The sequence below is a fragment of the Myodes glareolus genome, chromosome 10, assembly GCF_982192425.1.
Source record: "Myodes glareolus chromosome 10, mMyoGla1.1, whole genome shotgun sequence".
In the NCBI taxonomy this organism is placed as follows: Eukaryota; Metazoa; Chordata; class Mammalia; order Rodentia; family Cricetidae; genus Myodes; species Myodes glareolus.
This window is the reverse complement of record NC_142035.1, coordinates 60,287,599-60,300,839: the sequence shown is the minus strand read 5'-3', so window position 1 is coordinate 60,300,839 and position 13,241 is coordinate 60,287,599. Positions and strand designations below refer to the sequence as shown.

The 13,241-nt window shown below is 43.8% G+C and overlaps 1 protein-coding gene across 2 annotated transcripts in view; it reads left to right on the top strand.

Annotated features, from left to right (window-relative positions):
- Nucleotides 1-4,254: 4,254 nt before the first annotated feature.
- Nucleotides 4,255-13,241, top strand: part of Bub1b (BUB1 mitotic checkpoint serine/threonine kinase B) — a 49,882-nt gene continuing 40,895 nt past the window's right edge. For both annotated transcript variants that reach the window (XM_048459601.3, XM_048459600.3), the window contains exons 1-2: nt 4,255-4,511; nt 6,748-6,894. In XM_048459601.3, coding sequence (XP_048315558.3) covers nt 4,477-4,511; nt 6,748-6,894 — 182 coding nt within the window. In that variant the 5' untranslated portion in view covers nt 4,255-4,476. The remainder of the gene's footprint in view (nt 4,512-6,747; nt 6,895-13,241) is intronic.

The following is a 13,241-nucleotide window of genomic DNA, read 5'->3' as shown; positions in this document are numbered from 1 at the left end:
ATCCCTACATTCAGCCTATGTTGTTTGTAATGGTATGGGACCTCTGACCTTTCCCCTAGAAAAGCAATGAGGGTCACAGATGGTCAGCAATGTGAGAAGCAAGTTTTGTTCAGCCTCGGGAGGCAGTGTCTGAAAAAGCTGAACCAAGAAAGCCTGCCTGGCAGAAAAGCAGAGAAAGCTTGGCTAGATCCATTCTCCTAGGGGTTCCACTGTCCTGTAAGACTGAGCAGTATGGTAGGAGTCCTCGGGTATGGAGCCTCAGGAACACCCCGTTGGTTCTTCCATGAGACCTTTGGGTCCAAAGTCAGGTCTGGTACACAGTGCTTCAGGTAAGTTAGGGAAACAAAGCATCTTTCTTTTGATGGATTTGCAGTGTTAGGGATGGAACCCAGGCCCTTTCATATGCTGGGCAAGCATTCTATCCCTAAATTACATCCACAGCCCCTGGTATTTTGAGACATGGTCTCATTATGTAACCCAGGTTGGTCTGGAGCTTGCAACTGCATCCCTCTTGCCTTAGTCCTGGAACCCTGACTCAGGGTGTTAAGGGAATGAGAAGAAGAACAGACCCTAGAGAAATGACAGGCATGTACAGGAGAGCTGGGGTACTGGCGAACTCCTAAGATTCTCCAAGATCTGCTAAGAGTACAAAAGTGGCTGGGCTGATGCGATGGTGCAACAACTTAAATACTGTATTTCCTGCTAGTTCCCTAACTTATTTAGCTCTGCATCTTGTCTTGTTTCTTTTTCAGCTTTAGTGGGGAGGGGGGCTGTTTTGTTTGTTCCATAAAGGGTCATTTGTAGCTCAGGCTAGCCTGGAACTCACTATGTATCTGAGGATAACCTTCGACATCTGGTCCTCCCACTTGCCCTTCCCAAGTGCTCAGATAAAAGGCGGTTGTCTCTTTACAACCCTGCCCTCTGACTTGGTATGTTCTCAGCCTGTAATCTGTTGACCTTTTCTGTCAGATGTCTGAGAGTTGAAAACTGGTACCTCCCCATTCTGCACAGATATGCATTGCATGTATCAGTGGAAATTTGGGGTCAAGCGATTTCCAATGTTTTTGAGATGATCATGAAAGTAGGGTACTTCTGCATAAAAGCAGAAGTATAGCCCAGAAAGGAGTTTCCACTGAAGAGAAGAAAACCCCAGATTTTTCTGGAGAGTTCCCTAGTACCCTGTCAGCAACAGCTACTACAGAGGAGTAGCCGGGCAGCAGCGAGCAGCCCTCAATTCAGGACCTATAGGCCTTTTCACCCTCTACTCCCTTTGTCTTGGCAACACGTTGGTTGGCTCATTTTACCTCTGTCTTATTGGTTCCCCCACTTCAGGACACCTAAAGCCAGTAAGTTCCTGCGGGCTGACTGGCTGATCTAGTGACAGAGGAGAGAGGCTCCAGGGTGATACTGCTTTCCCAGCTGTAGCATTCTCTGATCTTGAACATTTTCTCTCTACCCTTGAATCTGTTCCTCTTGACCTTACTCCTACCCCAGAGAGAGACTCTTCTCGTGCGATTGCACAATAAAAAGTCAAACCATGGGTGCCCTGGGACCCCAAGGTTCCCATCTGTAGTTGTTGTTTTTTACTCTTTTGCTGTTTTGGGGGACCTGCCACCCAGCTCCCCAATAAATCACACATGGAGACTTATGAATGCCCAGCCTTAGCTTGGCTTGTTTCTAGCCAGCTTTTCTTAACTTAAATAATTCTGCCTATCTTTTGCCTCTGGGATTTCACCTGTCTCTATTTCTGTATACCTTTTCTTCTCATTCCTTCTTTCCATGTCTGGCTGGGTGGTCGTGTCCTAGCATCCTCCTCTCCTCCTTTTCTAGCTCCTTCTTCCTTTATCCTTTTTCTCCTTTTATTTATGCTCTCTGCCTACCAGCCCCACCTCTCCTTTCTCAGTCCAGCTATCAGTCTTTCAGCTCTTTAGTAGGCCAATCAGGGGTTTCAGACCACAAAGTGACACAGCTTCACAGAGTGAAACAAACGCAACATAAAAGAATGCAACACATCTTTGCATCATTAAACAAATGTTCCACAGTACAAACAAATGCAACACATCTTGTGATACTCCACAACACTCATCTTTGGACTATTTGCCATGCACAAATTTTTGGACAACCCAGGAAGGCAAGGCAAAACTGGGACAATCTGACATTGCATAGTTAAGAACACACTCTCTCTCTCTCTCTCTCTCTCTCTCTCTCTCTCTCTCTCTCACCACACTGCACAGGAGACCAGATATAACCACTAAGTCCATTGAAGACTCACTCATGCGGGAAGATATGAGTTTGATGAGAGTATTGCAAGAAATGGAGAAGCTTGCTAGAACAATCCCAGACTTCTAAAGGTTGCCGGTCTGTCTGAAATCCACCAGTTAAATTTTATTATTTATTTATTATTCATTCATTCATTCATTCACTTGTTTAGAAATGGAGTTTCACTATGCAGGCTGGAATTCTCTATGTAGACCAGGCTGGTCTCGAACTCACAAAACTCTACCTGCCTCTGCTCTCCAGATACTAAGACTAACGGTGAACACCATCATGCCTGGCCCCATCAGTAAAATGTATTCCTCTATAAATTTTCTTCTCAAAACTCTGTTAGTTAGTGGGGCGGTGGTGGCACACGCTTTTAATCCCATCACTCAGGAGGCGGAAGCAGGCAGATCTTTGTGAGATAGAGGCCAGCCTGGTCTACAGAATTAGTTCTAAGACAACCAAGGGTACACAGAGAAACCCTGTCTCGATAAAACAACAACAAAAACAAATAACAAAGTCTCCCTGTTTGAATATAAAAAGCCTTAGAGAGGGCAACATATTAAGTAACATATCCCCCAAATCTGTCCGGAAAGAAGAACATGGAAAAGTTTCTTTATGAATAAATGATTTTAGAGATGCCAATGTATTTTTTCATCCCAAGGTAGGTAGGAAAATGGCCCTTCAAATCGTTCCTGTGACTATGTCACTTTCTATTGCCAAAGGAACCTGGCAGATGTGACTAGGGCTCAGGACTGGGTTATACTGAATTGTCTAGGTGAGCCCTATCTAGCCAAAGCCTTTAAAAACAGAAAGAATTCCTTGACTATGATCAGAAAGGCATGTAATGATGAAGCCTAGCCAGGGAGATGCTAGATCCCTGGCTTTGAGGATGAAAAAAGGGAAACCTGAACCAGGGGAATGCCAGTGAAGCTTCTAGAAAACTGGCCAAAAAAAAAAGCCAGTGACTCGCTTTGTAGACCAAACTGGCCTCGAATTCACTGAGATCCGCTTGCCTCTGCCTCCCGAGTGCTGGAATTAAAGGCGTGCAGCACCACGGCCTGACTTCTTACTCTTTTCCCTCTTGTGTGTGTCGTCCTGGGGATTAGACTCAGGACTTTGATACAAGCTTAGCAAGTGCTCTCCGCTGAGCCACAGACCTGCTCTTAGCTCACCACCCTTAAAAACAAAACAAACAAATGAAAACCCCCAACTTTTTATTTTTGAAATAAGGTCTTCCTTGAATGGTCTTGAGTGCCTGATCCTTGTATCTCAATCACCTGAGAAGCTGAGATATAGGCTTGTACCACCAAGTCTGACCTTTAGCCTCAGGGAAGCAAGCAAGGGCTTAGCCTTGTTGTATTCTGTGTTATATTATAGTTTACAGGACATACGGCTACCCTGAATGAAAGAATGAATGGGACACTTCCAAGATAGTTTAAAAGAATCTGGTCAAAGTTAGGAAGTCGTAGAGGTGAAAGGTTTTGCTGGGGAAGAGGGGGAGGCAGCGCTAGACCAGTACCGGTAAAAGAGATAAAATGGGAACTAGGGTCTAACTTTTTAAAATTCAGGGGTTCGACGGGAAACAGTTGGGTGAGAGTGGCCTGAAGATCCCTGGACAGGTGTGAGATCTAGGGCAGACAGCAAGACCTGGGGGAGCACAATTACTTGGTCTGAGCAACCCAGAAGAACTGGGTCAGACACGTGCTCAAAGACATAACACTCAAAACATTAAAGAAACCTTTGTTCTTAAGGTGTCCCTCGCTGGATTCGAATACTGGTCTTAGAGAAGAAACTCAGAGCGAATCTGAAGAGAATTCTTAGTGTCCGAGCCTACTGCAGCGCCTGAAAAGCCATTGAGACTAGTACCTCAACCCAGGAACTACAACTCCCATTATGCACAGCGCAGCGCGCGTTTAGACACGGGATAAACTACAATCCCCAGAATGCTTTGGAAGGGGGGGGGAGCGCGGAGCGTGGTTACGTCTACAGTGAGGGACCGTTAAATTTGAAACTTGGCGGCTTAGGCTTGATGGGGCGTGAGGTGGAGGCTTTGGGAAGGAGTTGGGAAGTGCGTGTTTCATTCAGTCTAGGAGCACGGGGAGACGGTCACCACTACTCCAGGGCCAGCTGAAGGTTGAGGTAGGAGCGTCAGACTGTCGGCATCCGGGGGGAAAAGGTCTGCGGACTGGTGAGAGCAAGAACCGGGAATGCAGGATGGCGGCGGCAAGGAAGGAAGAGCTTGCTGCGAGGTGAGGCCCGGGGCCAAATCTGCTGCAGCTGGGTGCTCAGTGGGCGAGGGCAGGATCGCAGAGGTCGGGGAAGAGCAGGCTCTCCCGAGACCCCTTCCTGATGGCGTGGAGCCCAGCTTCCAGCCGCGAGACAACACTTGGAGAGCTTGGAATTTGCTTTGAGATCTGAGTCTGCTACTTGACTTTGAACATGCGTTCTGTGGGGGTCTTGAGATACTAATGCAGTTTGCTGGAGTTCTGGGAGAATTCAAATTACTTATAAAGTAACTGCTTTCAACTAATAGGTGTTTCGTTATGCCAGTAACAAAGAGATCTAAAAAGCAGAACATTTGCTATTTTTCCTCATGTATAAAATTATAGAACAGTTTTTCTAGGTTAAAACTTAATATGCATTTCAATTATGGAATTCACCATAGCTGGGGCATTTCTATGTCAGAAGCTGTTATTCATGCAACAGAATTTATTGATCACCTCATGAACACTGAAAGTGGACAATAAAAAACAAAATTCCAACCCTTGTGAAGCTTAAGTTCTGGGGAGGACTGGGGGAAACAATGACTAAGACAGATTTAAAATCAGAAAAACCAGATAGCAATCAGTATTAAAAAGTGTAAAGCCAGAGATGGCAGGTAGCCTTGGAGATGGGCTTGGTGCCGCTACAGAAAGAAAGGTTTGGATCTGAGGATGTAACTTGGGTAGGGCACTTACTTGTCCAAGATACACAAAGCCTTGGATTTGTTCTCTAGCACTGATAGGGGAAAAAAGATTTGAACACACTCCTCACTAAAGAGAAGGTATTTGGGTCAAAACCAGAACTAGTCATGGACACAGCTTTGGAGATAGATTGATTGCTAGCTACCAAGACTGAGGACCTCAGGCTCTCAGTTTGGTCCACAAATGGTAGAAGGAGAGAACCAACTCTGGAAAGTTGTACTTTGACCTCCATATACTTGCTGTGGTGCACACACACACACACACACACACACACACACACGTAAATAAATAAGCCTTTTTTTCAAGACAGGCTTTTTCTGTAGCTTTGGTGTCTGTCCTGGAACTAGCTCTTGTAGACCAGGCTGGCCTCGAACTCATAGAGCTCCACCTGCCTCTGCCTCCCAAGTGCTGGAATTAAAGGCGTGCGCCACCACCGCCCAATTTATTTCTGTTTTATTTATTTATTTTTTATTTTTTGGTTTTTTTGAGACAGGGTTTCTCTGCAGCTGTCATGCACCACCACCGCCCGGTGCCATTTTTTTAAAAGCTAGTCATGTACATATATTATAGTAATTTAGGAAGGGAAGCAGCTGCTGGCATGGTCATTGTCCCCAGAACACTGTCCCCAGTAATGGCTGGGCTTTCCATTTTGATTGTAATGGAAAAATCACAAGGAGAGTTTTTAGCAAAACAATGATCTGACTTCCACTTAAGTGGGATTTATTTATTGGTTTGCAATGTTGATAGCAGAAACAGAAAAAACAGAAAAAGGTGGAGACCCACAAACCTGTGAAAACCTAGAGAAAGGGGTTGCTGAGCAAGATTGAAAACAGTGGATATCTTGAGAAGTGGTAGATTTCTGGATTTTTTTTCTTTTCTTTTTTTTTAAGACAGGGTTTCACTACACACTGCGCAGCCCTAGTTAGCCTCCTAAGTGCTGGAACTAAAGGCTTGGGCCACCATGCCTGGCTTCTATTTCTCTGTTTTGTTTGTTTGTTTACTTATTTTTGGTTTTTTTGAAACAGGGTTTCTTTGTATAATCCTGACTGCCCTGGAACTCTGTAGACCAGGCTGGCCTCAAACTCACAGAGATCCGCCGCCTCTGCCTCCCGAATGCTGGGATTAAAGGCATGTGCCACCACCGCCCGATTTATTTCTGTTTTAAATTGAAAGTTAAAACATGACATATTAGTCTAACAATAATTTTGTTAGACACAAAACTTCTAGCTTAAAAAAAAGTTTACTTTGCTAAATTCATGATGATTTTACAAATTATTTTTTCTGACTTTAACTTTATTCATATAATATTATCAACAGCATCTTCGCCACGTTCTTGCTTCCATTAGGTATAAACTTGGAAACCAGGTAGTAGGCTCAGAAGCTGAAGAGCATGTTAATGCTACCAGTGTTCCAGCTCCCTGTGTCCACCTGAAGGTCACAAAAGCTCACCTGTCCAAAGATGGTGACAGTCTAGTACTGTAACAGTGTTGGTCTCAGGGCTACTTCTGTTCCTTGTTCACAGTGAAGCCATGTGCCTGGAGGGAGATGAGTGGGAGCTGAGTAAAGAAAACGTGCAACCCTTGCGGCACGGCCGGATCATGTCCACACTTCAGGGGGCTCTGGCACAGCAGGAGTCGGCCTGCAACAGGACTCTTCAGCAGCAGAAGCGGTAAGTAGTGGTAGCATGGTTTGTGGTAGCATAGCGCGTAGTGAGCGGTTTGGGTCCAACTTGTTGGTCTCAGCTGTGTAGGGAGCGTTCCTGTGAAACTGTAGAAGGCCCTAAGGGAGACTCTGATTGCAAACTTTTTTATTTTAAGATTTATTTATTTAGGTTTTAGAGACAGGGTCTCTTTGTAGCACTGGCTGTCCTGGAACCTACTCTGTAGACCAGGCTAGCTTTGAACTCACAGAGATGCCTGCCTCTGCCTCCCAAGTGCTGGGATTAAAGGCATGCGCCACCACCACCCGGCGATTGCAAGCTTTTTAATTGCATGAGATGGTGTTTATTCCAGGTTAAAATGTATTGTGTAACCATATTCATTGCTTTAGGTCTTTGGAAACTGTGTTTTTATGATTATGCTCTAGAGACATAGTATTCTGTTCTCGTTTTGGGTTTTTTGTTTTGGTTTGTTTTTTTGAGACAGGATTACTCTGTATGTAGTAACTTTGAACTCACAGAGATCTGTCTGCCTCTGACTAACGAGTGCTAGGATTACATCATTTGCTCAGTGGTATTTTATTTGTTTCTGGCGCCTGCAACTTGATCTTGTCCTTACTTCTCTACTGTCTGGCTGGTGCTGGCTCCCTGATGTGTTTCGTCCCAGTCTCTGCCCTCAGCTGTGTTTCCCAGCTACCATTGACAGCGCTTGCCTTCTCAATGTCTATTCCCGAATCATGTGTAGATATAATCCCAAGCTTGAGAAGGTTCAGCTTATGGTTTTATGTGGCTGTGGAAATGATACTCATTCGGTAGAAAGCATACTTTGAATTTTGATCTTTTCAAGGAGGAGGGATATACAATAGGATTGCTCTGAAATGCTAGGCGGTCACAGAGAGGGGTGCTACCCTGAATCTCTGAGAGACTGAGCCGTGTTGCTAACTTGTGTCTGGCAGGATAAATGTATTTAATGCACTTTTACCAAGGGTATTTTTTTTTCTTTTCCTTTGAGTTTTATTTATTGTTTGTTTGTTTTTGGTTGGGCTTTTTCATCGGGACCGCCGGTTCCTCAATAATGACAGAGACTTATTATTATTGTAAAAGCTCGGCCATAGCTTAGGCTTGTTTCTAACGAGCTCATACAAACATTTCTCTTAGTCTGCATGACTTGTAGCTTTACCTCTTGTCTTGTCTTGCTTCTTTTGCATCTCCTGGTTACTCCATCTTTCTTTTTCCTAGTGTCCTGTGTCTGGCTGTCCCGCTTGTACCTCCTGCTGTTTGGCTTTTTATTAAACCATTAAGAAGGCACCTTGGCAAAGGCATATCTTCACAGTGTACAAAAAGATTATCACATAATGATTGATTGATTGATTGAGACAGGATTTTTCTATGTAGCCCTGGCTGTCCTGGGAACTCACTCTGTAGACCAGGCTGGCCTCAAATTTACAGAGTTCTGTAAAGTGCTGGGATTAAAGGCATGCACCACAACTCCCAGGCTACTTAGGCTATTTTCAACTGTGACAGGTTTATCTGGATGTAATTCTATTGTCAGATAACAAATGTCTTCACCCCCAAACGACCCTCCTTTTTCTACTTCCCCATTTTGGTTAATGCTACAAAAACTCTTCTGAAGGACTTATTCATTGCTCTCTGATTCCCTTTTTGTTAAAAAAAAATATTTTCAATTATTTTTTCTTTTGTTTTCAATTATGTGTATATGTGTGAGTATAATTTCCCAGGGAGGTCAGAAAGGGCTTTGATCCCTGCGAGCTGGAGCTGTAGGCTGCTGTGAGCTACCCAGCACGGCTACACGCTGCTCTGCAAGAACAGCCAGCATGCTTTCTTAACCCCTGAGCCCCCTGGGATGGCTCCAGGGCCTCTGAGTACCGAGCACACATTTTACCATTGAGCCACCCACAACACTGGACATCCCCACGGAGGATAACGTAGTTGGAGGGAAGTCTCGGATTTTTAAGTGTGTTAGTAAAGCGGTGCATTTGTCCTAGCGCCTGACTTAGGAGTCTCTACTCTCTCACTCTCCCCTCCGAGATTAATTAATTAATTAATCCTGCTGATTAGATGTCTGTCAAAGCCACTTTGCCTGCTCTGGAGTTTTGTTGTTTGTTTGGGGCGGGGCCTTGCTCTGTAGCCTAGGCTGGCTTTAACTTGTGGTCACCTCCTGCAGTCTCCCAGGTGATGGACTTGCAGGTGTGTGTCAGTCAGCATGCCCAGTTTATTGTAGAATTTTTTTATAACTAGGATGGTAGTTGGGTTTTGTGTGTGTGTGTGTGTGTGTGTGTGTGTGTGTGTGTGTTTGTTTTACTCTTTTGGCTCCTTACTCTTTGGGGGCCTGCCCCTCAGCTCCTCAGTAATCACACATGGAGATTTATTCTTTCCTATGAATACCCGGCCTTAGCTTGACTTGCTTCTAGCCAGCTTTTCTTTTCTTTTTCTTTTTTTTTTTTTTCAAAACAGGGTTTCTCTGTAGCTTTGGACCCTGTCCTGGAACTAGCTCTTGTAGACCAGGCTGGTCTCGAACTCACAAAGATCTGCTTGCCTCTGCCTCCCGAGTTCTGGGATTAAAGGCGTGCACCACCACTGCTCAGTTTAGCTAGCTTTTCTTAAATTATCCCAACTACCTTTTGCCTCTGGGCTTTTATCTTTCTCTATTTCTGTATACATTTCTTCTTATCTTACTCCATGGCTTGCTGTGTAGCTGGCCCTCGATGTCCTGCTCTAGTTGTTCACCCCTCCTTTCCCCTTTTCTACTCTCTGCCTGCTAGCCTCGCCTGTCTCTCCTCCTATTGCACTACTGACCGTTCACTCTTTATTAGGACCGACCATCAGCAAAGAATCACAGCTTTCCAGTTAATCATATGCAGCATAAACAAAAGTAACACACCAGAGAACAATATTCCCCAATGCCTTTCTTCTTACTCTGTGGCTTGCTGTGTAGCTGGGTGACTGACTCCGATGTCCTCCTCTCCTCTTCTCTGCTCCTTGATCTTTTCTTCCTAGATTTCTCGTCCTATTTATTCTCTTTGCCTGCCAGCCTATTCTTCTCTCCTGCCTTGCTTTTGGTTGTTCAGCTTTTTATTAAATCTATCAGGTGTTTTAGGCAAAGTAACACCGCTTCACAGAGTTACACAAATGCAACCTAAAGGAACGTAACACGTCTTTGCATCATTAAACAAATATTCCACAGTATAAACAAATGTAACACAGCAAGTAATATTCCACATAGACTCATATGGATCTTTCATTTAGTGTAATTTTCAGTACTTTTCATGTCGCATATATCAGTAGACTGTCCCTTCTTATAGCTGAGTAAGTACTCTAATATTCACCAGTTGTTGGACGTTTTAGTTTGTTCTTTTGTGCTTTGTAAATGAGCACAGTGTTGATATTTGACAAGGCTTTTTGTGAACATCATCCTCACCCCACCCCCTTGGAATGGAATTGTTAGATCACAGAGTGTCTTAAACCCAGGACCATAAAGACCGGTGATCTACTGGAAAAATTCCTCTTTTCTTTGATATATTATAGTTGCTTCCTAGTTCCTACCCCTATTTTTACTTCTTAAAACCTTTTCTGGAGCCCAGCCTGGTCATCTTGAAAAACAACAAAATGTAATGATTATCCAAATTATTCTATTATTAATAAAAACTTGGGAGACAGAAAGTAGGGTATGAACCTGGTAGATTCAAAAAGCCACAGAGAAAAGCCAAGCTGACCCCCTTCTCTGCTTTTCCAAGGTCCAAAAAGGCCCAAAAAACTCTGTGGTTCCTTCTGGTCAGCTTAGCCTGAGCTCCGTCCTCCGGGTCAAGGTTGTTTGTTAGCAGTTTTGGAGGACAGGCTACTGCCTGTTCTTGGCAAGTACCATGCCTGTTTTGTATTGTTGACTTTTATTTTTTTACTTTTATACTTTGGTTTTTTTATTCGGAGTATATTATTTTGTGTCAGAAACTGTTTTGTTTGTATATCTATTGATCTGAGGCAAGACTTCACCAAATATCCTAAGCTTTTCTTGAACTTACTGTGGTAGCCCAGACTAGCCCTGAATTTACAGGATTTTGTCTCAGTGTCTATTGTGCTACAATACAGACATATGCCATTTGGCTATTTTATTATTAGTATTGTTTGTTTGTTTGTTTTTCAAGATGACTTCTTTGTGTAGTCCTGGCTGTCATGGAACTCGCTCTGTAGACCATGCTGGCCTCAAACTCAGAGATCTGCCTGCCTCTGCCTCCCAATGCTGGGATTAAAGGCACACTCAGTTTAGCATTTTCTTTATAATAATTATTGTGTATATTTTTATTACTTGATGTTTTGATACTCTTGCTGAACTTCCTTTTCTTCCCAATAAGATCATTCTTGTTTTCATGTTTCTGCTTTGTTTTGTTGTGTTGTGTTGTGGGGTGTGTGTGTGTGTGTGTGTGTGTGTGTGTGTGTGTGTGTGTGAAAGAGAGCGCTCCATTGAGTTGAATTAGGGCTGGTTGCTTCCATGAATTGTGGCGTGCTGGATCTTGGGTAACCTAGTGACTCTACCCCTAAAAACCATGATTTGACCCTCCAGCAACCATTAGCTGCCTGTGGGGATTCATGAGCCCTTCCTCACCCAGGGTTGAATGTCACTGGGGCTTATCATGGCTTTACTTTGTTTTGTGTTTTAGGATTATTTATTTATTTTATGTGTGGAGGTCAGAAGACAACTTGCAGGAATCTGTTCTCTTCTCAGGAGTTCTAGGGACCAACTCCTGCCCTTAGAGTTGGCAGTGACTGTGTTTACAAACCATTGAGCATCTCACTGGCCAGTGGGTGTGCTCTCGTCTTGTGCTGCTGTGTGCTGGTGGGTGCGATAGTTGTGTCATGGCCAGGAAATATTTTATGATGCTTTTCTTCATTCTCCGTGCCTTAGTATCTTCCCACCCTCTCTTCTGTGTTGTCCCTGAGCCTGGGTGATGCAGATGCGGTTGAGGCTGAGCCATGGCAGTCCCTGGTTCTCAGCTCTGCCTGGCTAGGAGTCTGCCTTTACTGTCTCCCCCCCAACAACAGGCTTTGCTAACCAAGGCTGATGATGTATATTTCCTCTTGGGCTCCTATCCTTACATGCTTGTTCCCACACAGACAGAAACACCATTAAAAATAAATCTTTATTTAAATTGATTTTATTGAGCTCTATACTTTTCTCTGCTCCCCTCCCTTTCTATCCCCTCCCCTTCAACCCTCTCCCATGGTCCCCATTCTCCCAATTTACTCAGGAGATCTTGTCTTTTTCTATTTCTCATGTACATTAGATCCATGTACGTCTCTCTTAGGGTCCTCATTATTGTCTATGTTCTCTGGGATTGTGATTTGTGGGCTGGTTTTCCTTGTGTTATGTTTAAAAATCACTTATGAGTGAGTACATATCATAACTGTCTTTCTGAGTTGGTTACCTCACTCAATATGGTGTTTTCTAGGTCCATCCATTTACCTGCAAATTTCAAGATGTCATTACTTTTTTCTGCTGTGTAGTACTTCATTGTAGAAATGTACCACATTTTCCTAAAAATAAATCTTTAAAATTATAAACAAACCTAATAGGTAGTATTATGCCATTTTATAGGTGAAGAAATTAAAAGCAGCAAAGTAACTATCATTGTTTAAATTAATGAATGCTGGAATTAGAGGAGGCCTGCAACATCACACCTGGCTTAGAATAGTAATTCTTTCTTTTTTGGGGGGGGTGGGTTGAGACAGGGTTTCTCTGTGTAGCCCTGGCTGTCCTGGAACTAGCTCTTGTAGACCAGGTTGGCCTCGAACTCACAGAGGCCTACTTCTGCCTCCCAAGTGCTGGGATTAAAGGCGTGTGCCACCAACGCCCGGCAATTATTTCTATTTTTATGTGTTTAAGATTTTTTTAGTTTTTATTGAGGTATATGTATATGTGGCTGTGTACATGTGGGCGCAGGTGCCTGCTAAGGCCAGAGACTTCAGATCCCTATAACCTGGAGTTCAAGGTGATTGTGATACATCGTTTTTGGGTGCTCTGTTTTTTTTGTTTTTTGTTTTTGAAAGATTCTATATTTGGAAGGGTGGGACTGGAGAGATGACTCGGTGATTCAAAGCACTGTTCTTGTAGAGGATTCAGATTTGGTTCCCAGCCCTCTTGGTGGCTCACAGCCAACTGTACTTCTTTCATATTCTCTTCTAGCCTCCTTGGGCACTGCACACATGTAGCACACATGTACCTAGGCAAACACTCGAATACATAAAATAAAGCTGTAGATAGTTGAGAGACTCCTGATACAGGTGCTTGGAAACTTGGGTAGTCTGCAAGAGCACGCAGTGCACACTTAGACTCCAATTAGTAAAAG